At 41.4% G+C, this 26959-nt stretch overlaps 1 protein-coding gene across 3 annotated transcripts in view; it reads left to right on the top strand.

Moving 5' to 3' along the window:
- The window catches only part of CNTNAP5 (contactin associated protein family member 5), an 857999-nt gene that overhangs the window by 752990 nt on the left and 78050 nt on the right, over nucleotides 1-26959 (top strand). For 2 of the 3 annotated variants that reach the window (XM_070423164.1, XM_070423162.1), the window contains exon 20: nucleotides 23429-23559. The exons of the other annotated variant lie outside the window; for it this stretch is intronic. In XM_070423164.1, the coding sequence (XP_070279265.1) occupies nucleotides 23429-23559 (131 nt within the window). The remainder of the gene's footprint in view (nucleotides 1-23428; nucleotides 23560-26959) is intronic. 3 annotated transcript variants of the gene reach the window in all.

Raw genomic sequence — 26959 nt, 5'->3', positions numbered from 1 at the left:
ATCTAGGGGGAATAGATCTTGAATAGTTTTTAAATTGAACTATCTTTCATGAGTGTCAATATATAAATATGCTCTTACTCGAAGAGGCCATAATCCCTACTGAAATTATTAATTACACACATGCCTAGTGTTTGTATTTCAGCTTTCCTCAGGGAGCCCAAAGTACTTTGCAAATATGAATTTTAAACAACGAATGCTGCCTTTGATTTCTAAGAAACCAATCTCTAAGGGTTTAAGTTTAAGCCTCTCATCATTCTTATAGAAGTGAAGACCTTACAACCCAAGGGCAAGAATAACCACCTCACACATCCTACAAAAAATAATTATGGACTATTAGTCAACTATTAATGTACCAGGGTGAACCTATATATGTGAGGAAATGACTTTGTAATTCGGTTTTAAAAACAAGATAAATGACATGTAGTAGTTTTTTAAGAAAAACCATGGGTTTATCCTAACTTTGTACCATCAGAAATAGTCATTAATCAACAATAAAAATGAGGGGAGAGAGAGTGAACAAGGCATGGGCTACAATTTCACAATCCTGAGTTAATTACTGGCTAAAATAGTTCATTTATTTTCCTATTGAAGGAAGTTATCTAGATGAAATGTGTGTAAATTGGATGGACTTACTTGTTTCACAGATTTCTCTACCCTCAGTGTTCACCCAGGGAAACCAGTGGAAGAATCATTTGGGCCATTTTTTGGTTTAGCACAGAATTCAACTACAATTGAATTAGTGTATAGCAAATGTGATATTTTAATCACAGTTTTATTTTAAAAACTACATCAATAATGACCACTGGTTACTTTCTATATAAACCTACTTCTCTGAGAAAATCATCTGTTCTAAAATTTCCCTTTCACTAGGCAGAAATTTGAACTTGAGATATGGATTAGGTTTTTCAAAACTCTTGCAGGCTTTTGCTGACCTAGCAAATTATACATATGCAACTGATATCAAATGGCAATAAGACCAGCTCTCTAGATGGTTATTTCTGTGTTCAACACCACACTGGCTTCTTTCCAGTTACCTGTTGTGTAAATTGAGCTATTAAATGTGGTGCTATTTTAATAGAGCTCTTTTCAGAATCACTTTAAAAGCAAAAAAAAAAAAAAAAAAAGATAGAGGATCAAGCCCAGAACAAGTGATCATGATGATGATAATGTTGATGCATTCTATCCTGATTCCATATGGAATTTCTGCAAATGTAGCTTCAGAGAGATTAAATAAAAATCTATCTATATAAAAGCCCAAGCGACTGGCCAACCGGCCAACTGGCCAACCGGCCAGTAGCTATGACACACACTGATCACCAGGGGGCAGGTGCTCAAAGGAGGAGCTGCCAAGCAACAGCAACTTTGTAGAGTGTCCTCTCACACTCCGGGACCCCTTGGGGAATGTCCGACTGCCAGTTTTGGCCAGATCCCCACACGCCAGGCCAAGGGACCCCACTAGTGCACTGATCTGCGCATCAAAATAATAACTATGTTACTAGCTAACATTTATGAATGTTATGTGCCAGATACTCATAAAGTACTTAATATAGCTTTAATCCTCACAATTTTATGAAGTGCACACTATAATTATGTCCACTTTGCACACACAGGAAGTAAGGTACTGGAGTCCATTTGATTTGCCCAAGGCCTCACTGCTTACATGTAGAGAGGCGAACTGACTCATTGTAACTACTACTCTGTCCTGCCCATAGAAAACATGTTGGCAGGTACAAAGGCTTCACCACATCATGGAATTCTGCAAGAGTTCTGTCATTGAAAAGGGTATGGAGCATCTTATGAAAGAATGTGGATTTTGTTCTTATTCATTATATCCAGTCTTTGAACTGGGAAGCTGGGAAGAAATAACCTGAAGGCAACAGTCCTAACTTACTATGAAGCAATGTGCTATTACACATGGCTGACTGTGAATGTAATAGGGCTGCAGTCTGCATCACTTCCGTCAGTGGCTCAAAGATCTCTATTTCCAGTCTCCACTTCTCTCAAAAACCCCAATCCCTACATTTATCGTTGGTTGTTGCCATGTTTACTTTTATGTTTATATGATAACTTAAATATCTCACATAGTAATTTAATAGTTAAAACTTACTTTTGTCCCACTTTAAAACTTGTCTTTTTATCCCTATATTGCCTATCTTTTACACAGCTACTAATTAATTCATCCCTTCCTTCATTAAATGACAATTTATTAGCTACTGTATGTCAGATGCCTTTGATAAATACTGAAGATACGGAGGCAAGTGACACAGACAGAATCTCTGTCCTCATGGACCTTACATTCTCTAGGAAGAGCCACATATTAAAAATAAACATGCTAATAGAAATATAATTACAAACTGTGAAAAGTTTCATGTGAGGAAATACAGAGTACTACGAGAGCTCATATAAAAATTGAGGGTGTGTTCCCAAAGAGGGCTAGCCTGAGGGGAGCTTTGTGCTGAAATAAGAAGGATGGGCGGGGCTGGCTTCTAGGTGGGCAGACAGTGTGTGTGCAAAAGCCTCTCTGAGGAAAGAGGATGGCCCATGGAGGAACTGGAGGACAGTCTAGCTGGCCACAGATGACAGGGGTGAGTATGTGAGAGGGGTTAGAGTCAGCTGAGCTCCATCATCCCAGACCTGGGATCATCCTTGGGTCAGGGTTCTCATCTTTGCCTTCGTACACCCAAGCTACCACCAAATCTGTTGCACTTCCTGTCAGTGTCCCTCTCAAATTACCTCTTCTCTTCCCTTATCCAGGCTTGCCTCACTGTGCCCACAGGCCTTTAGAAGGTTTGCTCCTCTCTCATCATCACCACCCCTTCACTTCGGCCTGGACTTTTCCTCTGTGATTTTGTCAGAAGACATCTTACAATAGTTCTCCATTAGAACCTTCACAGACTCTTCAACCTCTGCATTGTAAACCCAAACTCTTTAGTACAGAGCGCTATAACAAATGATCAAGCCCAGATTTACATGGAAAACTGAACTTCCCATCAGTTTCCCACTGTAACCCCTTTCCTCTGAACTAGAATGCATTGTCAGTTATGAAGGTGTTACTACACTAAAGGGGTCCATTTTCCTTTAGTGCATCAAAGCCCAATGAGACACAAACAGGAGCTTGCAACAAAGAAAACAAGGGTTTATTAGTTAAGAAATTAGCCCACACCTGGAGTCACAGGTGACCTAAAGTTCAAAGATCTGGCTCCCTGATGATTTCCAAGGGGATTGTTTATAGGGGGAAATTCAGTAATCATGGTGACTAAGGGAATTAGGTTCATGGTCAGTGATTGGTTGATGCTAGGGTAGAAGGTAGTTGATCAGTTCATTTGGTCCTGATGTCAGCCATCTCGTGGCTTCCTCTTGTTTCGCCACTTTTCTGGGGTTGGAGCTGGAACACAAGTGAGGCATAGTTTGATGACACTGTCTCTGGGGTCAACAGATGTGAGGCTTACTCCCTAAGATTATTTGATGCTGGTCAGAACCTCACTGTCTTGGAGGCTTAATGATTAAAGGAGTGGACATGCAAGTGAGAAGGAGGCAGGTAAGTCAGGGTTCTCAAAGAGGCCAGTTTGAACAAAAGGAAAGAAAGGAGAAAGGTCATATTAAAGAAATGAAATTTCAGGGATTTCAAGATGGTGGCAGATTAAGTGGAAGTTACACTGACATTCTCCCAGGACCAAACTGGAATTAAAACTAAAATATAGAAGAGCCATCCTGAATAACCAACTGAAGTATAATTGGACAAAACCCTCATAACCAAGGACATAAAGAAGAGGCCACAAGACTGGCAGGAAATGCAGAGGCTCGAGCAGATTGGCTGGGCTCCCACAGACAGCAGCTGAGATACTGGAGGGATAACTCAGCTGTGGGGGGCTGCCCCTGAGATGTGTGTGGTCTAAACCCCAAACCAGGCTACCCAACCCAGAGCACCAGAACTGAGAAAGGTGCCCACATAACATCTGGCTGTGAAAAGCAGTGGGGTTTCTGTCTGCCAGAGAGAGACAGCTGGAAATGCAGGCACCCTAACACACAACATTAAAGGGCCAGCACACAACATTTCATGTACAGCCCCTCACCTGGGCTCTGCAGAGGGGAGCTGAGCTGTGTGAAGAAAATCTGGGTTTGGTGGCTCTGGGGAAAGAGCTCAGGGGACAGCTGCCTGGATCCCTGTGCTGATTCATTCTTCCATACTTCAGACGCCATCCTTCTCAGGCAGACCTTTACCATCCAGGCAGCTTCAGCCTGAAGGGGGCGGCGGGGGGGGGGGGCGGGGGGGACAATTACCCCCACCCTTTGAAAACCCTCTCAGCCCCAACTTGTGGAGTTTACACCCTGATGACCTCCACAGCCTAAGGCTCATTAAGTGACTTATACTAACAATCAGCCTACAGTCAGAGGCAGATCTCTGGTGATTTAAGTCTTTGCTTGACCTGCTTCTAGGCCAAGATCTAGGAAAAGCAGACCTTGGTGTGCAGTTTGGTCCTTTCCACACACATTCAGCCACAAGCTGTGGATCTCTGATAGCTCCAAGCAGGGCACCCAGGACCTGTCACAAATAGTATCTGACTTTGGCCTGCAGTATTGACCCTCCAATGAGGCCCCAAACCAATACCTGGTGGCCACCTTCAGACAACAACAGAGCAGAATCCATTAAGCTTCACAAGCAGTTTATCCACAGAGGAATATTTGCAGGGTCCAAACCTGGCTGAGGTGAATTCTGCATCATGTGATATGCACCTGCACAGCAGTCTGCGTGCTGTTTGGAGGTTGAGCCTCACTGTCAGCCAGCCTGAGGGGCAAGCCCACACATGAATCAGCCAATAGCAATCAAGACTCAACTATTCAATTACAAAAACAAAACAAAAAGAAAGTCCCCCAGGCCTAGTTGAGAAATACGCTGGAAGCAACCAATTGATGTGTCTCGTGTCTCTTTCATACTGATGTTTCTCTCTGATTCCCCTTCCTTCCACTCTCTCAAAAATATCCTAGGGTGAGGATTAACAACAACAAAAGACTCAAATAAAACAGGAAGGCCCACATGATGTGCACAAGGACATTATAAGGGCACCCAGATCTGGTGATGAGGGAGACTGCCACTGGGTCCCACAGGTCACCTAATAGATAAGGCCACCCTACCAAGCCTGAAAGTCATAGCAGGCCTATCTAATATATAGAAACAAACTCAAAAAGGCAACCCAAATGGAGAGACAAATAAACAAGCCCCAAATAAAAAGAAATGGAGATAAACAATGTATGAGAAAAACAACAAGTCACAATAGTATATTTCACAGATCTAGAACAAAAACTCCAAAAAGATCCCAAGTAATCACAGTATTCTTGAGAAAGAAGAACAAAGTTGGAGAAATCACAATACCAGATATCAAGTTATACTACAAAGCCACTGTACTCAAAACAGCCTGGTAATGGCACAAGAATAGGCTTATAGATCAATGGAGCAGAACAGAGAACCAAGAAATCGACAAAATAGATCCAGAGACATAGAAACATGGAAAAGACTGAGTAATCTATGGGGGGTGAGGAGTGAGAAGAGATTAACCAAAAAATTTATATGCATATATGCATAGCCCATGGGCACAGTCAATAGTGTCAGGAAGGCCTGGTGAGGGGGTAAGCAGGAGGTGCAGGGGTTAAATGGGGAGGGGGGAAGGTGGACATTTGTAATATTTACAAAAATAAATATAAATTTAAAAAATGAAGTTTCTACTCAGTTTCAAAGGGTCTGCTTGGGGAACTCTGGAGACATCTGCTAATGTTGGGGAAATTCATATACACTCACTTTATTTTTCTTTCAAGAAAAACATACTTGTCTCTTTTTAACTTTTCCGTAAGTAAACATAAATGCACAGTAAAAATGTACCATGACTTCTGTTTCTATGCACAGGTTTTCTGAAGTGCATTCATTTATTCACTTGGTAGCACTTACTATATGAAAGGAACAGTAGAGAAAAAAATAATAAAGCTTGCAAGGACATGAACCTCTTTGGGCCAAAGTATAGGCTATTAGGGCAGGATTTGTGCAATATGGTTAAAAGACAGGCTAAGATAAGTTTCGAGAAGATAGGCAAGGTATTGCGTTTTATTATGTTGATAGATGCAGAGTTTCCTTCACAGTTAAGTACCATTGTCACAGGCATGAAGGAATGTAAATTTTTGTTGATGCTGGAGAACATGTTAGAGAAAGGATGGTCAGTGGTAGGTAGGGTATGAACTGGCTCAGGCATTGGAGAATATTGGAGGGATTTATTGAATATGCCGGCCCCCTGTCTACCTGTTCTATGCTCCCATAGAGCCTGGGACACTCCCTCTAGATCATGACATTTGTTTTATTTGTAGAGGTGGGTTTACTTCCAGATCTCACTGGGAAATGGGGTTTCTATGAAAGCAGAAGCCTGGGCTGTGTCGTCCCAGTGCCCAGACAAAGAGAGACACATAGTAGGCACTTGATAAGCACTTCCTGACTGAGTGTCTAATGGATGAACTCATCACATCACATCTCATGTTTATGGTTTCTAAATTCAAAATTTTTTTTAAATCTGTAAAAAACATGAGTGACAACCTAAAGTGCTCTGTTTTCCCCCCTAAGGACTAGTATTGTTTGCTCTTTATTTTTTTGTCTGTAGGCCTAATACATGACATTCACCCAGTAAGAACAAGGTTTCCTGTTATTTCTTCTTATTGCATATGCAGTGTTTAAATATGTTTTTGAGATGTTAAACTAGTTAGGCAAGGGCTTGCTGTGTGTGTAAGTGTGTAGGGGTGCAAGTGTGTGTGAGTGTGTTAGTGTGCTGCAGGGCCGGATGTTGTTCCTTATTATTATTTCAATGGTAATGTGCCCCATGTTCAGGAAGGAAGAATTGGGACAAATTAAGGAAGTATAGAAAGTATTCTGGGCTGTAACTGTAGTCTCCTCTCTCACTTCTTTTCTACCTCATGACGTTGTTTAGCAGGAATAGTATAGGCCTGGGGTTCAGAACCTCCTCTAACCACCGAGGCTCTCCTTACATTTTTAGCTTCCCTACATTTTATTTTTTCTCATTTGTAACAGAAAAATAATAGCTGTGAGAAATCGTTGTCATGCCATTGCATCTGGCACAGAGGAGTGGCTGGTTCCTCTTAGCGATGAGGACAAGAATCTTGGAGGGATTAAGGGGGAAGGGCCAGAAACAGACTCTGTGTGCCTGCATCCTGGCATGCCCCAAATACCACTCTTCTCTCTAGTGAAACATCATACTTACATAGTACACACAAGGTTGTACAGGCGTGGCATGGATTCGGCATTCAGCAAATCTCACTCATTCTCTTCTCTGAGTGCATCATTCAGATATAAATCAACATTTTGTTTCTAAGGCCAATGTTGGGGGGAAAGCAGAGGGGGTCCAGCAGGGACAGCATCCCAGGCAGGACACTTGCTTCTGAATAGGTGGGAGCCACCAGCAGAACCGGGACGAACCCCACCCCTCAGAAAAGATCTCCATCAGAATGTCTTCATGCCCTTAACCAGGATCCTACAATTATCTACTGATGACTTTGCATTGTGAAAAGTGCCTCAAGATATGTAGGAGCTAGTTACACTCTTTGATAATGATTTTATAAGGTGGTTTAGGAAACCTCCTCTAATTGAGCATCATTTCTATTTTCCTTCAGGAAAGGGCCTGAGGAGTGCTGCCTGCTCCTCTGTCTCTGCGCTTGGCAGGCAGCACGGGACTGGCAGGAACTGGGAAAACACGAAAGGCACAGGAGAAACAGGAGTGTGGCACATTCTGACCATGCTAGACTTTTCAGGTTTAAATTTTTAAAAATATATATCATGCCGTGTAGATCAGACATGTTTGCTTTTGGATGTTACTTTGTCACCACTCCGTTACGTGGTGCACACAGTACTGGACGTTGAGCGTAGCTTCCAGACCTGCTTACTAAAGGCAGTGTGGCCACCTCCCTGTTATATGCATGCATTTGTGCTGTGGGTCAAATCCCCACCTTCACTACGGGAATGAAACATTAGAACATGCATCATGGTCACCATCCAATGGAGGTCTTTTGAAATTATCTTTGTAAATAACACTTAGAAAAAAATAAAATAATGAGTTAAAACATTATGGCTCAATAGATATAATGGCTTCCTCAAGGGACACAGTTTTGGTTGACATTCCAAACTTTTCAGTAGGTATTGTCTCTACTTATTCTCCACATGCATGCGTCCCTACCTCCCACCCACCACAGACATGCGCCTCATCCTCTTGTCCTCCCTGCCTCTGTCACAGGATTTCCTCTAGTAAAACCCTCTTTTTCTTGTCCACGTGGTTAACATTCACGTGCCCTTTGGGACTCCCACTGGGGATTTATCACCTGGGCAAATCTGTCTTGATTTTCCAGTTTTCTTACCTGCGCATGTCTTTTTCCAGCACTTCTCTTCACCGTATTGTAATAGTCTCCTTATTGTTGGAGGTTTCTCACTAGGATACACGTGTCTTGAGAGAAAGGCTGTGTCTTTCTTCTCTAAGCCAGTGTTCAAACACGGTCCCTGACACATCCTGGGTGTGGACTTCTCTTGCTGCAGGTTGGCGTGGGTACTGCTCTCTGCACTGGGCTCCACGGGAAATGTAAGGACACGGGCAGGATCTCCTTGGTAGGAGAGGCAGTGGTTCTCAGTAACATTTCAGTCAACCAGGTAACAATTCACAAATCATGACACAATATTTCTGGGAATTTTCATTGCTTTACACTGTCAATATCTGTAGTCATCAAAAAAAAATTTAGGTGTTCAAAAAACACACATAAAATGACTATTAGTTCCAAATATTGTATCATTTTAAGATCAAAAGCATTTCTATCTAAAAGCAATTGGATAGTAAAAAGTGAACATAAAATTGACAAAGCTACCTCATCCTGAATAGTTTAAAAACTACTATGTTGAGTCTTAATGACCACTGCCTTCATACCCCATGGGAGACCAGTCAGGAGTTGGAAACCAGGATTACAGGCTTTATTAGGGGAAAGAGACCTGCTGGGCTGTCTTGCAAGGGGAGAACAGCAGCCTGTGCAGAGGTGAGCACACCTTCTGAGGGGCGGAATGGGAAGGAATGGGGGCTTAGTGTATTTGGCGCACGCTGCTTAGTGGCTTAATGTATGGTCCATATAGGAACAAGGGCTTAGGGTGTTTGGCAGGTGCTGATTGGTGGTTCAATGTATAGTCCATATAGGGTTCATGGTTAGTCACTCAGGTATTCCCGGGCTGCAGGTTACGTCATACTCCGCCCACCAGTTGGGGGAAGGGAGGATCTATCACCCCATCATTCATATACAGATAAGAGGAGAGAGTTTTTAAATGAAAGTGAACTCACATGGGGTCTCAGAAGAGAGAAAAGCAGATCTTTAGAAGCTCAAAGAACTGGATCAGCACATAGGGCATCACCCAGTCCCTCCCATGGAGTTTTGTGGGCTGTGCCTTTTAGATACACTGTAAGGACTGAATTCAGGACAGAAGCCTGAACCAGAGGAATCAGTGTGGCTTCATTCATTCATACCAACTAAAAAATAAAAATCAAAGAAGCCCCTAGTGTTATAACTAATGTATTCTTCTTTTGTTGAAAAATGTCTGCCTTTCCATGCCACAGGCAGTAGGGGAACGGCCTGGACAGGATGCCCTGGGAAGGGGACATGGGGTCAGCATTTATTACCAGTAAAGGGACTCTCTGCCTATGCAAATAACTTTTGAGTTAAAGGTAAAGCAGGTTGTGGAATATTTTCTGCAAATGTAAACAGAAGCACTGAAATGGAAGATAATCTTTGCTTATTAAGGTGCTTAAAATAAGACTGAATGAAGTAAACCAGAACCCATCACCAAACAGGCCAGAGGATTTGGTACCTGTTTATTGCTTCCGCTGAGAGTTTTCAAGGTTGTTCTGAATAAGAAATGAATTGAGCCCTAGAAAACCATCATAGCTGAGTGGATCTGGGAATGCTCAGCACATTGCAGCTACTGACTCATGAGAAATTCTCCAGTAGCTGAGAATGTTTTCTTTAGGATGGCTGGTTCTTCTCCATACTAATCTGTCCTCACCTTGTCCAAAATAGAAACTAGAGAGAACAACCTGAATGTTTAACTTTGCCATGAAAATTAACTTTTATCTTCCATGGAGCTTGAAATTCTTTTCAGTTTAAATTTTCTCTTCCAAGAAGCTTAACAATATAAGATTTAAAAAAAAAAAAAAAATGGAGACATCTCATTAAATTTAGCATTTAATTGTCCAGGACAAGCTCTGGACAATTGAGTGTGGCTTCAGAATGACCACAAAGTGATTTTTAGTGTTTTCTTCTGTGAACTCTCACTAAGTGGAATTTTCACACAGACACACACCAAGGCTTTTATGAAATGCTGGATCTTTGTGTGGTGGGTGCTGAGGAAGAGACGCAAAGCATTTCTGCTGCCTTTTAGGAAGCAAATATCACAGGTTAGGGTGAAGTCCTGTGTGACATGGCTGATAAGCAAATGTCCAACCAGGCTAGACAAACCAAAATGTTTCCTTATTGTAAAATTAGCATAAAATAATAATGAGTATAATATGTTTTCTGAGGTCTAGAAATGAAATAAAAGAAAAACATTTAAGATAATCTCTAGAACAAAATGGGCAACCAATGATATTTTAATAATACTGATTATAACCACAGCAATGCTAACATTTGTAGCCATAGCAATGATAATTATTAACTGTTTAATCATTAGTATTATCAGCTGTTTAATTGTATTTATTAGTATTATCAACTGTGTAATCATTATTTGAATTATATATGTTTAAGCATGGGTGAGATAAAATATTTTATATGTTACTGAAACTACCTACTATTTATTCATTCTATTAAAAGTTATTATCTACATGTTTATTGAGCCCCCAATATATACAAGACATTGTTTCTTGGCAGTGGGCATATCCTAGAGAAAAGCATGGATAAAGCTCTCTAATCATGGAGCTTGTAATTAAATGGGGATAGAAATCACTAAACAAATTTTAAAATGTACAAATTAAGAACTGAGCAGGTTGGTGATAAATACAATAAAAGCTTTTTTTTGAAAGACCAGATCTTTCCAATGATGGCTGACCAAAATCTATATTCAGACTGTCTTACATAGAGACCCAGCCTGGATTTGTGGGTATTTGTCTAATGGGACAATCAATGGGTCCATGCTGCCTGTCACTACTTGAGCCAGTTAAGCAGAGACAGGGTTGAGTTATATATGAACATTCATTTTGATACTGTGGGCAGCATGGGAGAGTAGCAGGTTACCCACAAAAATCTTCTCTCCACCCCATCATAAGCCAGCTGCTAATATTGCTTCCATTGTGAAGTGGCCTAAAGGTCAGTCCCCAGGGGAGGGGGTACGGATTCAATTATTTGATCAGACCTAGCATCCCAGCCTTTTGTTTTATGGAATAGGGACAAAGGTCACATCTTCTGTATTTACTTCCTGCTGAGGAGGAACATGGAGATCACAGGGGAACGGACTTTGATAGTAGTGAGCTGGACGAGGGGTCGCAGCAGCATGATTTCCCCGAGAGACTGGTTGGTGAAGGCTCGAGAACAGTCCTGTTGAGGGACTTGGGAGGCAGCCACAGTGTCACTTGTCTAGTTTTGCTGACTTTCTAGGCCTGTAGCTGAAATATAACTGAGGCCTAGATGTGATCTTTAGGGAAAAAAAGGATCAGGATCTTAGTTGCCTGACTAGTTATTTGCTTGGGGAGGGTAGATTACCCTGGGGGCGAGGCTCTTGTTTTCCCAGTTTTGCCCCTTGCTAACATCCAGAGCTTTATGGCCAGTGAGTTTCTATACCTGTACCTGACCCATCATCCTTGCTCTGGGGGTCAAAGGGATGACTATATGGAAATTAACCCAACCAAGATGGTGGCTGGAAGCCACAGAGCTGGAGCAAGCAGGAAGCTTGGTTGCCCCGGCAATGGAGGAAGCCAAGCTTCCTGCCTGCCTTGGCTGGCTGTGGCCTCTGCTCAAGGCAACAAAGTTTCAATTATAGAAGATAAATAAATCCCAGATACCTGCTTCCAGCCAGCCTCCACTGAGAGCTTGGGTGGCAGGGGGTTGTGGCCATCCTGCAAACAGCCATCAGTCCCTCACCCAGGATGGCCACACCCTCATGGGGTGAGGGTCCCCGCTGGGGGGCTTGGCCAGCCTGCAAACAGCCATAAGTCCCTCACCCAGACTGGTCAGGCACCCCAGCAGGACCCCCCTACCCTGAAGTGGGTGTGGCCAGCCTGAAAACGGCCCTCAGCCCCTCACCCAGGCTGGCCAGCCACCCCAGGGGGACCCCCACCCTGATCCGGGACACCCTCTAGGGCAAACAAGCTGGCCTCCACCCATGTACCAGGCCTCTATCCTATGTAATAAAAGGGTAATATGCAAATTGACCCTAACAGCAGAAGGACTGGGAATGACTCGTCACTATGACACACACTGACCACCAGAGGCCAGACGCTCAATTCAGGAGCTGTCCCCTGGTGGTCAGTGCTCTCACACAGGGGGAGCTCTGCTCAGCCACAAGCCAGGCTGACGGCTGCCAGTACAGCGGTGGTGGTGGGAGCCTCTCCTGCCTCCTCAGCAGCGCTAAGGATGTCCGACTTCAGCTTAGGCCTGCTCCCCGCTGGCAAATGGACATCCCCTGAAGGCTCCCGGGCTGCTACAGGGATGTCTGACTGCCAACTTAGGCCCAATCCCCCAGGGAGTGGGCCTAAGCCAGCAGATGGACATCCCCTGAGGGGTCCCAGACTGTGAGAGGGCACAGGCTGGGCTGAGGGACGCCCCCAAGTGCACAAATTTTTGTGCACCAGGCCTCTAGTCTATATAATAAAGAGTCAGGGTCAAAACAACCGATTACCACCAAAGTCTCAACCAGACCAGAAGTGCTTGGTTGCCACTGCACTGACTGTCAATGGGGCTGTGGATCAGGCCCAGAGAGAGGCCGGCAGAAAGAGAGAGACAGGGTCTGATCCGTAGCCTCTGTGGCAGCCATTGATCAGAACTTTCCTCTCTTCCTCTCCTGGCCAGGCCAACAGCCATGCCTCCATTTCTCTCCAGGCCTCCACAGGGGCTGCTGATCAGCCCCTCCTTTCTGATCAGGCCCTGTTGATAGGCCCAGAGATGCTGACTGGCATAGGAACTGATCAATCAGAACCAAATCTGGGTGAATGTGAGTAGTCAATGGCTGCCTAGGAGGCGGAGCCTTTGATGCTGACTGGCATAGAAACTGACCAATCAGAACCAAATCTGGGTGAATATAAGGAGCCAATGGCTGCCTAGGAGGTGGAGCTTCTGACGCTAACTGGCATAGAAACTGACCAATCAGAAACAAATTGGCTGGCAGGGAAGGGCCATTGGGCACGAGATCAGGCAGGCAGGCAGAGAGGTTAGGGGTGATCAGGCAGTCAGGCAGGTTAGTGGTTAGGAACCAGTGGTCCCAGATTGTGAGAGAGATGTCCCCAATTGGAGAGGGTGCAGGTTGGGCTGAGGGAACCCCCACCTCTGTGCACAAATTTTGGGCACCGGGCCTCTAGTTGAGAATAAGTACCACCCTGGCTGGGTAGTTCAGTTCGTTTGAGTGTCATCCAGATATACCAAGATTGAGGGTTCAATCCTGTGGCAGGGCATATATAAGAATCAACCAATGAATGAATAAATAGTGGAACAACAAATCTCTCTCTCTCTCTCTCTCTCTCTCTCGTCAATAAATAAAACAAAACATAAAAATATTTTTAAAAAGAGAATAAGTACCACTCTTATTTATACTACGTCAAAAACATTTTTTTTAGATGTAAACAATTTTCTAAGCTCCACTGAATTTTTGTGGACCTTCCTATCTTTGTCCATCCTGCACTCACTCCCTTCTACCCTTTCTTCCTTCTTTAATCCCTCCTTTTTCTCACCTTCTCCCTTCCTTCTTTATTCCCTACCTTTCAAATTTACTGAATATTTACAATGGACCAGGCACTGGGAAGGTACAGATATATTACACATGTACAGATTCCCAAGGAGTTAACAGATTGTGTAAGAGACAGGCAAGTAAGTAAACAACACAACCCAGTACATGCTTAGATAGAGGTGAGCACAGTGCTTATGGGAACAGAAGTCAGGAAAGGGTTTCTGGAAGAGGTAATCTTACACTGAACTTTGGAGAATGGGCAGAAGTAAGCTCAATTAGAAAGTCTGGAGTGGAAGAGAGTTCTAGGCTGAGCTGGTCACATGTGGTCTATGGGAAAACCATGTTTCTTGGAGACAGCCAGATTTAGTTTCTAAATCTGAGTCCATCACTCGTTATGAATGATGAAAAATTATTTACCTCTTAGCACCTATGTTTTTTTACTTGTAAAATGCAGGGGAAAATGTATTTTAGATGAAAAGGGAGTTATAAGTAGAAACTCAAGCATGATATAAGCCATATTGTAACTTTGTCCTTGCAGTAGCAAGAAAGTTTACCAGAATATGACTAACCCTTCTTGATTTAAAATAGATTCCTTATCATTGTGTTTAAATATTTTGTATAAACATAAATTCCCCTCTCAGTTTTTAAAAGTGACATTGATATTCCCTATTATCTGATTCTGAAAAGTAAAACATGTCATAGATTTTGCCTAAAGACTTTAAAAAAACATGATCTTGCTACAACTAGAGGGCTCCAATATTAATGGGCTCTGTTGACACTTTTACAGAGCACTTGCTGGTGACAAAGCTCATTCCATTATATGTATGTTTATTCTAGAATAATATTTGGAAAAGCCCTAAATGGGACAAAAATCTATTTCATTTCTAATTTCCATATTGTGAACATTTTATCGCCATCTATATGTACACAATGAAGATGTATGCTCTCTATTGTATATATACTAACATAAAAATATAACTGAGACCAAATAGGAAAGGATGCATTATAGTTCTTTAGATAAATCATAGTGAACTCCTGGTCAGAACAATGAATATTTTGGTTTATTATATTTCTAGACATTGTCTTCCCTCAGTCAGTGGTCTATGGGACTATAAACTTGTTAACAGAAGGAAAGATGGGCATGAGAAACTCTATGGAGAAAAGGAAAACATGCAGATAAAGCATATAGTGGAGAAGAGCTTGAGGGCAGGCACTGCAGGAGAACCCTGAGTCCAGCAGACATGATAGTGCCCTCCAAGAACTTGATGCCAATCTGCTGAATCACCAGAGTACATGCTGGAAGGAGAAATTTGCCTCTTAGCTCATTGACTAAGCAGTTAAAGAAGATACTGGAGGAAGCTGGTAAATTAGCCTCCTTTCCTGACCCCACACTATTCTCTATCTCAACCCAGTGCCTTGTAGCAGACTGAAAGTCACTCTTTAGTGGTGTCAAACTTATTATATTTTATTAATCCTTATTGGACAATATTTTCCATTAATATTTAGAAAGAGTGAAAGAAGAGAGGGAGGGAGAGAGAGAGAGAGATAGAGAGAGAGAGACATTCATGTGAGACACATCAATGGGTTGTCTCCTGCATGCACCCTGGTGATCTGGGCCAGGGATGGAGCATGCAACCCAGACACATACCCTTGATCAGGAATCAAACCCATGACTTGTTGGAGTGCAGGCTGGTGCTCTAACAACTGAGAAAGCCAGCCAGGGCTCAAACTTATTTTTAAGTTAAGAATTGGGTTTTTTCTTCCTATGAATTATAAGAAAACTAGAGACCCAGAGCATGAAATTCATGCACTGGAGGGGGGTGTTTCCAGTTCAGCCTGTACCCTCTCCAATCTGGGACATCCCCTTCACAATCCGGAACTGATGGCTCCCAACTGCTCGCCTGCCTGCCTGCCTGTCTGATTGCCCCTAACCACTTCTGTATGCCAGACTGATCACCCCCTAATCACTCCCCTGCCAGCCTGATTGATGCCTAACTGCTCCCCTGCCAACTTAATCTCCCCCAACTGCCCTCCCCTGCCTGCCTGGTTCCCCCCAACTGCCCTCCCCTGCCAGCCCAGTCACTTGTAACTACCCTCCCCTTCTGGCCTGGTTGCCCCTAACTGCCCTCCTCTTCTGGCCTGGTCACCCCTAATTGCCCTCCGCTGCTGGCCTGATCACCCACAACTGCCCTCCCCTGCCAGCCATCTTGTGGCTGTGGGAGCTGCCATCTTTGAGGATGGGGCAGTCAGTTAGCATATTCCCTCCTTATTGGCTGTGGGCAATATTTGTGATGGTGTGAGGGTCAATTAGCATATTACTTCTTTATTAGATATTATTAGTTAGTGAAAGGTTTCAGGATATTGCATTGAGAAATTCTGGAAGGGATTTGTTGCAAAAAACACCAAACAAAATAAGATCAATATATGTAGGGCTGTAAAATAACTGGTTGAGATGTTTTATTTGTTATTAATTTATTTTTAATTATAATTGACATAAATCATTATACCAGCTCAGGTGTACAACATAATGACTCAACATTTCTATATCTTACAAAATGATCACAGCAATGAGTCTACTGACCATCTGTCATCATAGTTATGATGATGGTGTTAACTCTATTGCTTATGCTGTGCATTACATCCGTATGACATTTTATAACTGGAAGTTTGTACTTAATTCTTGTCTTCTTTCTCAGTGCTCCCCCACCCTTTTTCTTCTGGCAACTATCAATCTGTTCTATGAGTTTGTTTTTGTTTAATTTTGTTTGTTCATTTGTTTTGTGTGTTTTTTAGAATTCACAAATAAGTAAAATCAGACAGTCTTTGTCTTTCTCTGTCCAACTTACTTTACTTAACATAATACCCTCTAGATCCATCCATGTTATTGTAAATGGCAAGATTTCACTCTATTTTATGTTTGGGTAACATTTCATCCTATGTATAAAGCACATCTTATTTATCCAATTACCTATCAATGAATATCTAGGTTACATTCATATCTTGGCTAGTGTAAATAATATTGCAATGAATATAGGCATGCATGTATTTTTTCAAATTATTATTTTTGTTTTCTTTGGATGAATATTCAGAAGTGGAATTGCTGGGTTGTACAGTAGTTTTTTGTTTGTTTGTTTGTTTCTTTTTGAGGAACCACCAGAGTGGCTGCACTAATTTACAATCCCTCAACAGTGCACTAGGGTTCCCTTTTCTCCACATCAGTGGCAACACTTGTTACTTTTTTCTTTGTGATAATAGCCATTCTACCAGGTGTGAAATATCCCATAGCTTTGATTTGCATTTCCCTTATAATTAGTAATTTTGAATATTTTTTCATATGTCTATTGACCATCTCTATGTCTTGTTTGGAGACATGTCTATTCAGATCCTCTGCTCATTTTTTTTTAAAATGGATTGTTTGTTTTTTGATGTTGAGTTGTATGAGTTCTTTATATATTTTATAATATAACTTTTTACCAGATATATAATTCACAAATATCTTCTCCATTTCAATAAGTAGCCTTTACATTTTATTGATGGCTTTCTTCGCTGTGCAAATGTTTTTTTTAGTTTGATGTAGTTCCACTTGACTTCTTTTGCTTTTGTTGCCTTTGCCCAAGGAGACATATTAAAAAAAATAACATTGATAGAAGGATGTAAAGAGTTTCCTTCTAGGAGTGTCAGGTATTACAATTAAGCCTTTCATTCACTTTGAGTTCATTTTTGTATATGGTGTAGGAAAATGTCCTAGTTTCACTTTTTGTATATGTGTGTTTTGTATTTACAACTCCATTTATTGAAGAGACTATCTTTTCCCCTTATAGATTTTGCCTTCATTGTCACAGATTAGTTGGGCTTATTTCTGGGATGTTTATTCTGCTCCATTGATCTATCTGTTTTTGTGCCAGTATCATACTGATTTGATTTCTATAGTTTTGAGATATAGTTTGAAATCAGAGGATGTGATACTCGAACTTTGTTCTTTTTTCTCAAGATTCCTTTGGCTATCCTGGGTCTTTTGTGAAAAATGCCATTGGTATTTTGATAGGCATTGTGATAAATTGGTAGATTGCTTTGAGCAGTGGGCATTTTAACAATGTTAATTATTTGAGTACATGACCATAGTTTAGCTTTTCTTTTATTTGTGTCTTCTTCACTTTCTTTTATCAAAGTCTTATAATTTCCAGAACACAAGTCTTTTACTTCCTTGGTTAAATTTATTTCTAGGTATTTTATTGTTTTTGTTTCAATTGTAAATGGAATTATTTTCTTAATTTCTCTTACTGATAACTCACTTTTGCATAGAAAACAATAGAATATTAATTTTGCATTCTTTAACTTTATTTTATTCAAATATTAGTTCTAACAATTTTTATTGGGATGTTTAAAGTTTTCTATAATATAGTTTTATTTATCTGCAAATAGTAAGAATTTTACTTTATTTTCTGTTTGAATATTTTATTTACTTTTCTTGTGGGGTTGCCTTGGCTGTTGCTTCCAATATTATGTTGAATAAGAGTAGTGAAAGTGTACATGCTTATCTTGTTCCTGATCTGAGAGAAAAAGCTTTCAGCTTTTAACCATTGAATATTATGCTTGCTTATGGTTTGCTGTACAGCCTTTTGTATGTTGAGGCATGTCTTTTTTTATAGCTACTTTTTTAAGTGTTTTATAATAAAAAGAATGTTGAATTTTGGTGATTCCTTTTCTGAATCTATTGAGATGTCATTATTTTTCTCCTTTATTTTGTTGTTATGGTACAGCACATTGATTACTCTGTGGATATTGAAGAATTTGTAATTCCTGGAATAAATTTCACTTGATCATATTGCATTATCTTTTTAATGTATTGTTGTATTTGAGTTGCTAATATTTTTTTGAGAAATTTTGCTTCTATCTCTATCAGGAATCTTGGCCTATAATTTTCTATTTTAGTAGTTTCATTGTACTGTTTGGTATCAGGTAACATTGGCCTCATAGAATGAGCTTGAAAGCTTTCCTGCTTCATTTTTTTAAAAAAAATAATTTTAAATAATTTTAAATTTTGATTGTTTGGCTGCAATTACCTTGAATATGTCTGGTCCTACAATTTTGTTTGTTGAGTGTTTTATTGTTTGTTTCTTTTTGTTTTGTTTTGCTTTTTGAGTACTGATTCATTTTTCTTTTTATATGGAACTAGATGCCTGGTGCATGAAATTAGTGCACGGGGTGCGGGGGGGCGGAGGGTCCCTCAGCCTAACCTGCATTCTCTCGCAATCTGGGACTCTGGGGGATGTCTGACTGCTGGTGCGGGATCAGACCTAAACTGGCAGTCGGACTTCCCTCTCTCAATACAGGACCGCTAGCTCCTAACCACTTGCCTGCCTGCGTCATTATCCCTAACCACTCACCTGCCAACCTGATCAGCCCTAACCTCTCACCTGCCTGCCTAATCACCCTAACCACTCTGCCTGCCTGCCTGATCGCCCCTAACTGCTCACCTGCCTGCCTCATCACCCCTAGCCGCCTCTGCCTTGGCCCCCGCTGCCAGGGCTTCATCTGGAATAACGTCCTGAAGGTCATTCAGCTGTCCAGTCTAATTAGCATATTAAACTTTAATTATTGTAGATATTAATCAGTATGTTCAGGTTTTCTGTTTCTTCCTGGTTCAATCTTAGAAGATTACATGTTTCTAGGATATTATCCATTTATTCTTGTCTAATTTTTTGTTCATAGTATTCTTTTATAATACTATACTAGAGGCCCGGTGCACAAAAATTTATGCACTCTGGGGGGAGAGGGGGGTCCCTCAGCCCGGCCTGTGCCCTCTCGCAGTCTGGGACCCCTCAGGAGATAACGACCTGCTGGCTTAGGCCTGCTCCGGGGGGGCAGAGGGCAGGCCCAATCTCTAGGTGCAGCCCCTGGTCGGGCTCAGAGCAGGGCCGACTGGGGAGTTGGGGCACCACCCCCTGTCACACACAGAGCAGGGCCAATCAGGGTGTTGGGGCGCCGCCACTGTCACACTCAGGGCAGTGCCGATGGAGAGGTGATGGCTCTACCCCATCACACGCAGAGCAGGGCCTGTGGAGGATGGGGGGTTGGGGCACCGCCCTCTATCACCCACAGAGCAGGGCCGATCAGGGGGTTGGGGCGCTGCACCCTGTCACACACAGAGCAGGGCTGATCAGGGGGTTGGGGTGCTGCACCCTGTCACACACAGAGCAGGGCCGATCAGGGGGTTGGGGAGCTCCCCCCTATCAGGCACAGAGCAGGGCTGATCAGGGGGTTGGGGTATCTTCCCCTGTCACGAACAGAGGTGGGCAGATAGGGAGGTTGTGGCCCCGCCCCCTGTCACACACAGAGCCACAGGACGATCAGGGGGTTTGGGCACTGCCCCCTGTCACCCTGATCCTGGTGCCGGGAGGCCTCGCGGCTCCGCTGATCCCGGTGCTGGGAGGCATATTACCCTTTTACTATATAGAATAGAGGCCTGGTGCACTGGTGGGGGCCGGCTGGTTTGCCCTGAAGGGTGTCTTGAATCTGGGTGGGGGTCCCCACTGGGGTGCCTGGCCAGCCTGGCTGAGGGGCTGAGGGCCGTTTTCAGGCTGGCAGGTGACTGAAGCTCCCAACTGCTCCTTTTTTTTTTTTCTTTTCTTTTCTTTTTTTTTTTTTTATTCTGGGCCGGCTTTAGCTCTGAGGCCTCGGCTCTGGCCTTTCTTTATCTTCTGTATTTGATACAATGTTGCGGTCCGGCTGGCTGAAGCCCGGCTGACTAAAGCAGGTTTCTGGGGTTTAGTTTAGCTTCTATATTTGCAACATGGTTGCTTAGAATTGCAGCTGACAGGCCGGCAAGTCAGGCAGGGAACGTTGGAGTCTGCCAGTCACTGGAGCAAGCAAGCCTCCCTGTTCGCTTCAGTGCATGGCTGCCGGCCGCCATCTTGGTTGTCAGTTAATTTGCATATACTCACTGATTAGCCAATGAAAAGGGTAGCGGTCATACGCTAATTACCATGTTTCTCTTTTATTAGTGTAGATATTTCTGTGTTGTTGATTATTACTTCTCTTTCATTTCTGATTTCATTTGAGTCCTCTATCTTTTTTATTTCCTTGGTAAGACTGGCTGAAGCTTCATCTATTTTTTTTTTTTTCTTTAAAAATAAACTAGCTTAGTTTTGTCAACTTTTTCTATTGTTTATTTTTTTGGTCCCATTTTATTTTTTTCTGCTTTGATCTTTATTTCCTTTCTTCTACTCACTTTGGGTTTTGTTTGTTCTTCATTTTCTTTTTTTAAAATATTTATTATTGAGATTATTATAGATGTTCCTCTTTTTATTTCCCATTGCCCACCTCCCTCTGGTTCCCACCCCACTCCAGGCCTTCACCACCCTATTGTCTGCAGAGTTAATGCACACATGCATATAACATCTTTGGTTAGTATCTTTCTGTCTCCCCCACCCCCTTCCTTCCAAGATTTGTCAGTCTGTTCCATGTTTCCATCCCTCTGATTCTATTTTATTCATCACTTTATTTTGTTAATTAGATTTTTTTGTTCCTTTATTTTGATTTTTACATTCAATGTTGATAGATACGTATTTATTGCCATTTTTATTTTCTTCTTCTTCTTCTTTTTCTTCTTCTTCTTTCTTTTTCTTCTTCTTCTTCCTCCTCCTCCTCCTCTTCCTCCTCTTCCTCTTCTTAAAAAATCCCTTCAGCATTTCATGTAGTACTGGCTTGGTGGTGACTAACTCCTTTAGCTTTTTCTTGTCTGTGAAGCTCTTTATCAGACCTTCAATTCTAAATGAGAACTATGCTGGGTAGAGTAATCTTGGTTGTAGGTCCTTGTCATTCATCACTTTGAACATTTCTTGCAACTCCCTTCTGGCCTGCAAAGTTTCAGTCTCAATGTGCTTTTTTCTTTACTTCTCTAATTGTAGGACTTTCTTCTTTACTTCTCTAAATTTCAGGCAGTTCTGAATCATGGTTTGCATTTTATTTGAAATTTTTATGTGGTTGTGGAAGGTGGTATGTATCAGTGTTTACCTATGCCACCATTTTGGTTCTCTCTGTTCTTTATTTTCTATTTCCTTTAGGTGTAAATTTAGATTATTTATTTGATACTTTTCTTGTTTCTTGATGTAGGCACACAACACTATGAATTTCCCTCTTTTAACTGCTTTTGCTGCATCCTAACAATTTTCTATCATTGTGTTTCCATTTTTATTTGTCTTAAAATACTGTTTTATGTCTGCTTGATTACTTTATTAACCTAATGCTTGTTTAGTAACATGTTGTTTGGTAACCTGTGTTTGTATTTTTTTCCAACTTTCTTATTGTAATAGATTTCTAGTTTTTTAACATCAATAATGAGGAAGATACTTGATATGATTTCAATAGTCTTAAAATTACTGAGATTTGTTTTGTGGCTTAACGTGTGGTCTATTCTGGAAAATACTGGAGATACACTTGAAAAGAATGTGAATTCTGCTGATTTGGGGTATAATATTCTGGAGGCATATGTTAAGTCCATATGCTCTAATGTATTGCTAAAGCCACTTGTTGATATTAGATCTGGATGACCTATTCATTGATGTGAGTGAGGTTTTAAAATACCCTATTACTATTGTGTTATTGTCAATATCTCCCTTTCTGCCTGTTAATATTTGATTTAGGTATTTATTTGCTTTGTTGGGGTGTTTTTGACATAAATTGTGATGTTAAGGAAGCTTCAGAATTCTTTAACAAGATTCCCATTGAGATTATTGATATCTAAAATGAATGGTTGTGAAGTAGGTGTTTGAAAAGATGTATGAAATAGAAGTGATTTCTAAAATGGACAAATACATACAGAATATAAATATGTGTATGAATGAGCCAAAGTGTTGGATTGTAAAACACTCCAAATTCCCTTCAGGAATGTGATGCTTATAATCAGAACCAAAAGAAGAGGAGATAAGAAAACCAGGATTGACTATAGGGAGCTTCTCCTCTTAGCTGACTGTTAGGTAATGGCCTCATAACCCAAAATAATCTTATCTTCTGCCTTAGGTTATTTCACATTATAGATTATGAAATTTTATGAAGGCAATTAGGAAGAAAAGGAGGAATAAGATATGGTAGGAATTAAAAAAAGAGTAGAAAAACACTTTGTCTTATTAAAATTTTCATAATTCATAATTCAATTACAAAATAGACTTGTGGCTGTTTTATTTTACAAACTGTATTTTGGTTTCTGATAACACACTCTCCCTACACACACACACACACACACACACACACACATGCTTTAATTTTGCAGCTATACTCAGAGATTCCTTTATGGACCCAAATGCTATAATAATACCATATCTTTTAAAAAGTTAAATGATAAAATAATTAAAGCATGGATTTCTTATTTAATTTAAAATTTCAATTTAATTGAATAATAATGATCAATTAAAATACAATCTGATCATACTTTTAAATTTTATGGGTCTTATTTTTAATTCTAATTTCTAACATTTATTTTTCAAGGAAGCTTACAAGTTCACTATCACCTGAGCAAGGAAGAAACCCATGTGTTCACCTTTGAGGTAGAGAACTTTGCTAATAGAAGGATGCACCACTTGAAGATTAACCGAGAGGGAAGAGAGCTTACCATTCAGGTAACTTATTTTCCTCTTTTTATGCCTTGGATGCTCAAAAAACACTTTTCTGAGCTTCTATCCCACGCCCAGTATGGAACCAAGTTCTGGAGATAGATATGAATTACATTTGGCCCAGTCTTTGAAAAGAGTGAATAATGGTTCTCAGAGTGTTGCTGCACCCTTTCAACCAGCATCAGCATTACTTGGGGCCTTGTTAGAAATGCAGATTCTTGGGCCCTACAACAGGTCCACTTAATCAGAAACGTCTTTGCAAGGGAGTCAGCAGGTGATTCTGATGCCTACTTAAGATGATAACCCCTGAATTGTAGTAGAATGGGAAGACATATGAGTGAATTGGAAATCATGAGAGACTGGCCAGGGCTAAGACAGAAGTGTGCCCATGTGAAATGAGAGCATGGAGGAGGACATGGGGCATCAGTATTCAATTCCTGGGTGAAGTTAGGACTAAAGTGAGTCTTGGAGGTTAATAGGAATTGGCTAGATGAAGAGAGAGCGAAGTGCTCAGGCAGGGACTCTATGGGAGCATTGGTAAAGTTGGCCCGAAGAGTACAGTATGTGGCCCTGGCTGGTTAGAGTGTCAGCCCTGTGGACCAAAAGGTTGTGGATTCAAATCCTGGTCAAGGGCATGTACCATGGTTGTATTTTCAATCCCAGGCCCTGGTCAGGGCACATGCAGGAGACAACCAGGCTTTCTCTCTCTATCTCTCTCCCTCTTGATCTCTCTCACTCTTTCTCCCTTTCTCTCCCTCTCTTTCACTCTATATAAAAATCAATGAAAAAATACCCTTGGGTGAGGATTTTTTAAAAAGTACAGTATGTGGCAGGCACTCCATAGAATTTCAGTGTAAAATTCATGGTATAAAGATCACACAGGAGACAATAGAGAATTGGCAGAGTCCACACCACCCTTTCTAGAATCATGACCTGAAGTTAACCTTTAAATCTTCCCAGCAGTCACCCCTTATTTGTTTTAATCCATCCATTTTTTTTATCTCCTAGGTCTCCGTGGTCAGCAAACTGCAGCTCGCGAGCCACATGTGACTCTTTGGCCCCTTGAGTGTGGCTCTTCCTAAGCCTTAGGAGTACCCTAATTAAGTTAATAACAATGTACCTACCTATATAGTTTAAGTTTAAAAAATTTGGCTCTCAAAAGAAATTTCAATCGTTGTATTGCTGATATTTGGCTCTGTTGACTAATGAGTTTGCCGACCACATTCTAGGTCAGGGGTCCTCAAACTTTTTTAAACAGGGGGCCAGTTCACTGTCCCTCAGACAGTTGGAGGGCTGGACTATAGTTTTAAAAAAACTATGAACAAATTCCTATGCACACTGCACATATCTTATTTTGAAGTAAAAAAAAAAAAAAAATGGGAACACATACAACATTTGTATTTGCATGTGGCCCACGGGCAGTAATTTGAGGACCCCTGGTCTAGGTGCTCATTTTAAGCCTCCTCATGTCTTCTATACCACCAACAATCTTAACTACATATTTACTCTCAGCAGATGACATTTTTTTCTTCTTTCTTGTGAAAAAGATTTAACATTCAGAAGGTATATACTCACCATCACATTTACCCAACCAGCTGCATCTGTGTTTTTGTACTCTTTCTGTGACTTGTTGACTATATAGAGTTATTGGCCCTAGCTAAGGCCTGAGCCACCACTTGTGGGCTAAATCTCATATCCTACGTAGAAACATTCCTTCAGCATTATGCACTTTCCTTCTCTTTTCAACATTTACCAGCTCTATCGGATGGCTTCCCAAAGCATAAATCATGCAAACATTACATAAATAGCAAACAACAACAACAACAACAACAACAAAAAACAAACAAACAAACAAAACACTAAAAAAAGTGCTCTAAGGCAGGGAAGGAGGTCTTTTATCCTCTTATCTGATTATATTTTCTCTGTTTAGTTTATTGCTCACATCCTTGGAGATATTTTATATATACTTGGTCTCTGAATTTTGCATATATATTTTTTTAAATCCATATCAATGATTTATCTCCCTGTGTTACAGCAAAATAATACTTCTCAAGGTACCATGACCTCATCTTGCAAAATCCAATGGTCTTTTCTTACTTGTCTTCTCATCACCATTTAACACAGCACTTGCTGTCGGCTCGTGGGTCATATTGTCATTAGGCTTGCAGGACATACTTTCACCTGGTGTTTCTTCCTGTGTCTAATTTATCTTGTTGGTCCCCCTTTAACTTCCAAATTCCAACCTTTGGAATCTCCCTGGACTCCATCTTCAGAGTCTTCTTTTTTTAAACTGCACTCATTCTGTGGCTCATTTCACTCACCCAGTCTGTTAGGGGCAGAAATAGACTATTGGGGACCAGCTACAATTATAAGAAATATTAATCATGCTCTGTTAACCATGATGGTTCTGTTCTGATTAGAAAGCACATCCTAACTTGGTTGGGAGTTATACGCCCTGGGACATGGGAGCTCACATTGGAATGCAGTCCATCCTTCTTCTGAGAACTGCCTGTCATTATGGAAAGATTTACAACCTCATGTATGAAATAATCTAGTCCTGGAGGCACCTGCTCTTTACAAACCCCAGCCCCTATCACCTGTAATCTGGTCCCAGGGCACCCTGAGGCTCCTGCCCTCTGTGCCCCACCCCCCATCCCGCATCAATAGTAACCTGTAATGACTATACCATGTCTACTTCCCCATGCCTATAATTCTTACTTTCCCAAGTAATCTTTGCCTTTCTATTCAATATAAGCAGCTTGTTTATGCAGAGGGGCAGAGCAGATTTTTGTGGCTGACCTGCTGCTCTCCCATACTGCTGGCAGGATTGGAATAAATGCTCATATATGACTCAGCCCTGTCTCTGCTTAATTTGCTCAAGTAGTGACAGGCAGCCCAGACCCCTTGGTTGTCTGGTTACAAGTCCATGTGAAATGCTGATAAATTAATCCCAAATGCCATTTGTATGCTGACGAATGAATCCCAAATGTATCTCTAACATCGGTCCTTTCCCTGATTTCCAGACATATATATTCACCTGCCTACTTGACATATGCATGTGGATGTCTCTCAGACATCTTGAATGTAACCTCTTAAGGCTGAGTTGTTGATAATCTTCCTCCAAATCCCCATCACCTTCCATAACCTCCCATAGCTCAGGCAATGGCAACTCTGCTCTTGCAGTTGCTCAATGTTAAAATTGTGGTTTCATCTCTGTTCCTGCAACATTCTATTGATCAACAGCTTCTACCCTGCTCCAAGCCACTCTCATCCTTTCCTTGGTTATTACAGCTTACAGTTGCCTTTTAATGGAAGGACCCCTGCTGTTTGTTTGTTTATCTGAAGCCTATTCTCAACACTGTAGCCAGAGGGATTCTGTTAAGAGATTAGTCAGATTGTGTTACTC

This window comes from Myotis yumanensis, unplaced genomic scaffold (genome assembly GCF_028538775.1).
Source record: "Myotis yumanensis isolate MYYU_CA2020_CCGP unplaced genomic scaffold, mMyoYum1.0.hap1 SCAF_8, whole genome shotgun sequence".
NCBI lineage: Eukaryota > Metazoa > Chordata > Mammalia > Chiroptera > Vespertilionidae > Myotis > Myotis yumanensis.
This window is presented reverse-complemented; position numbering and strand designations above follow the sequence as displayed.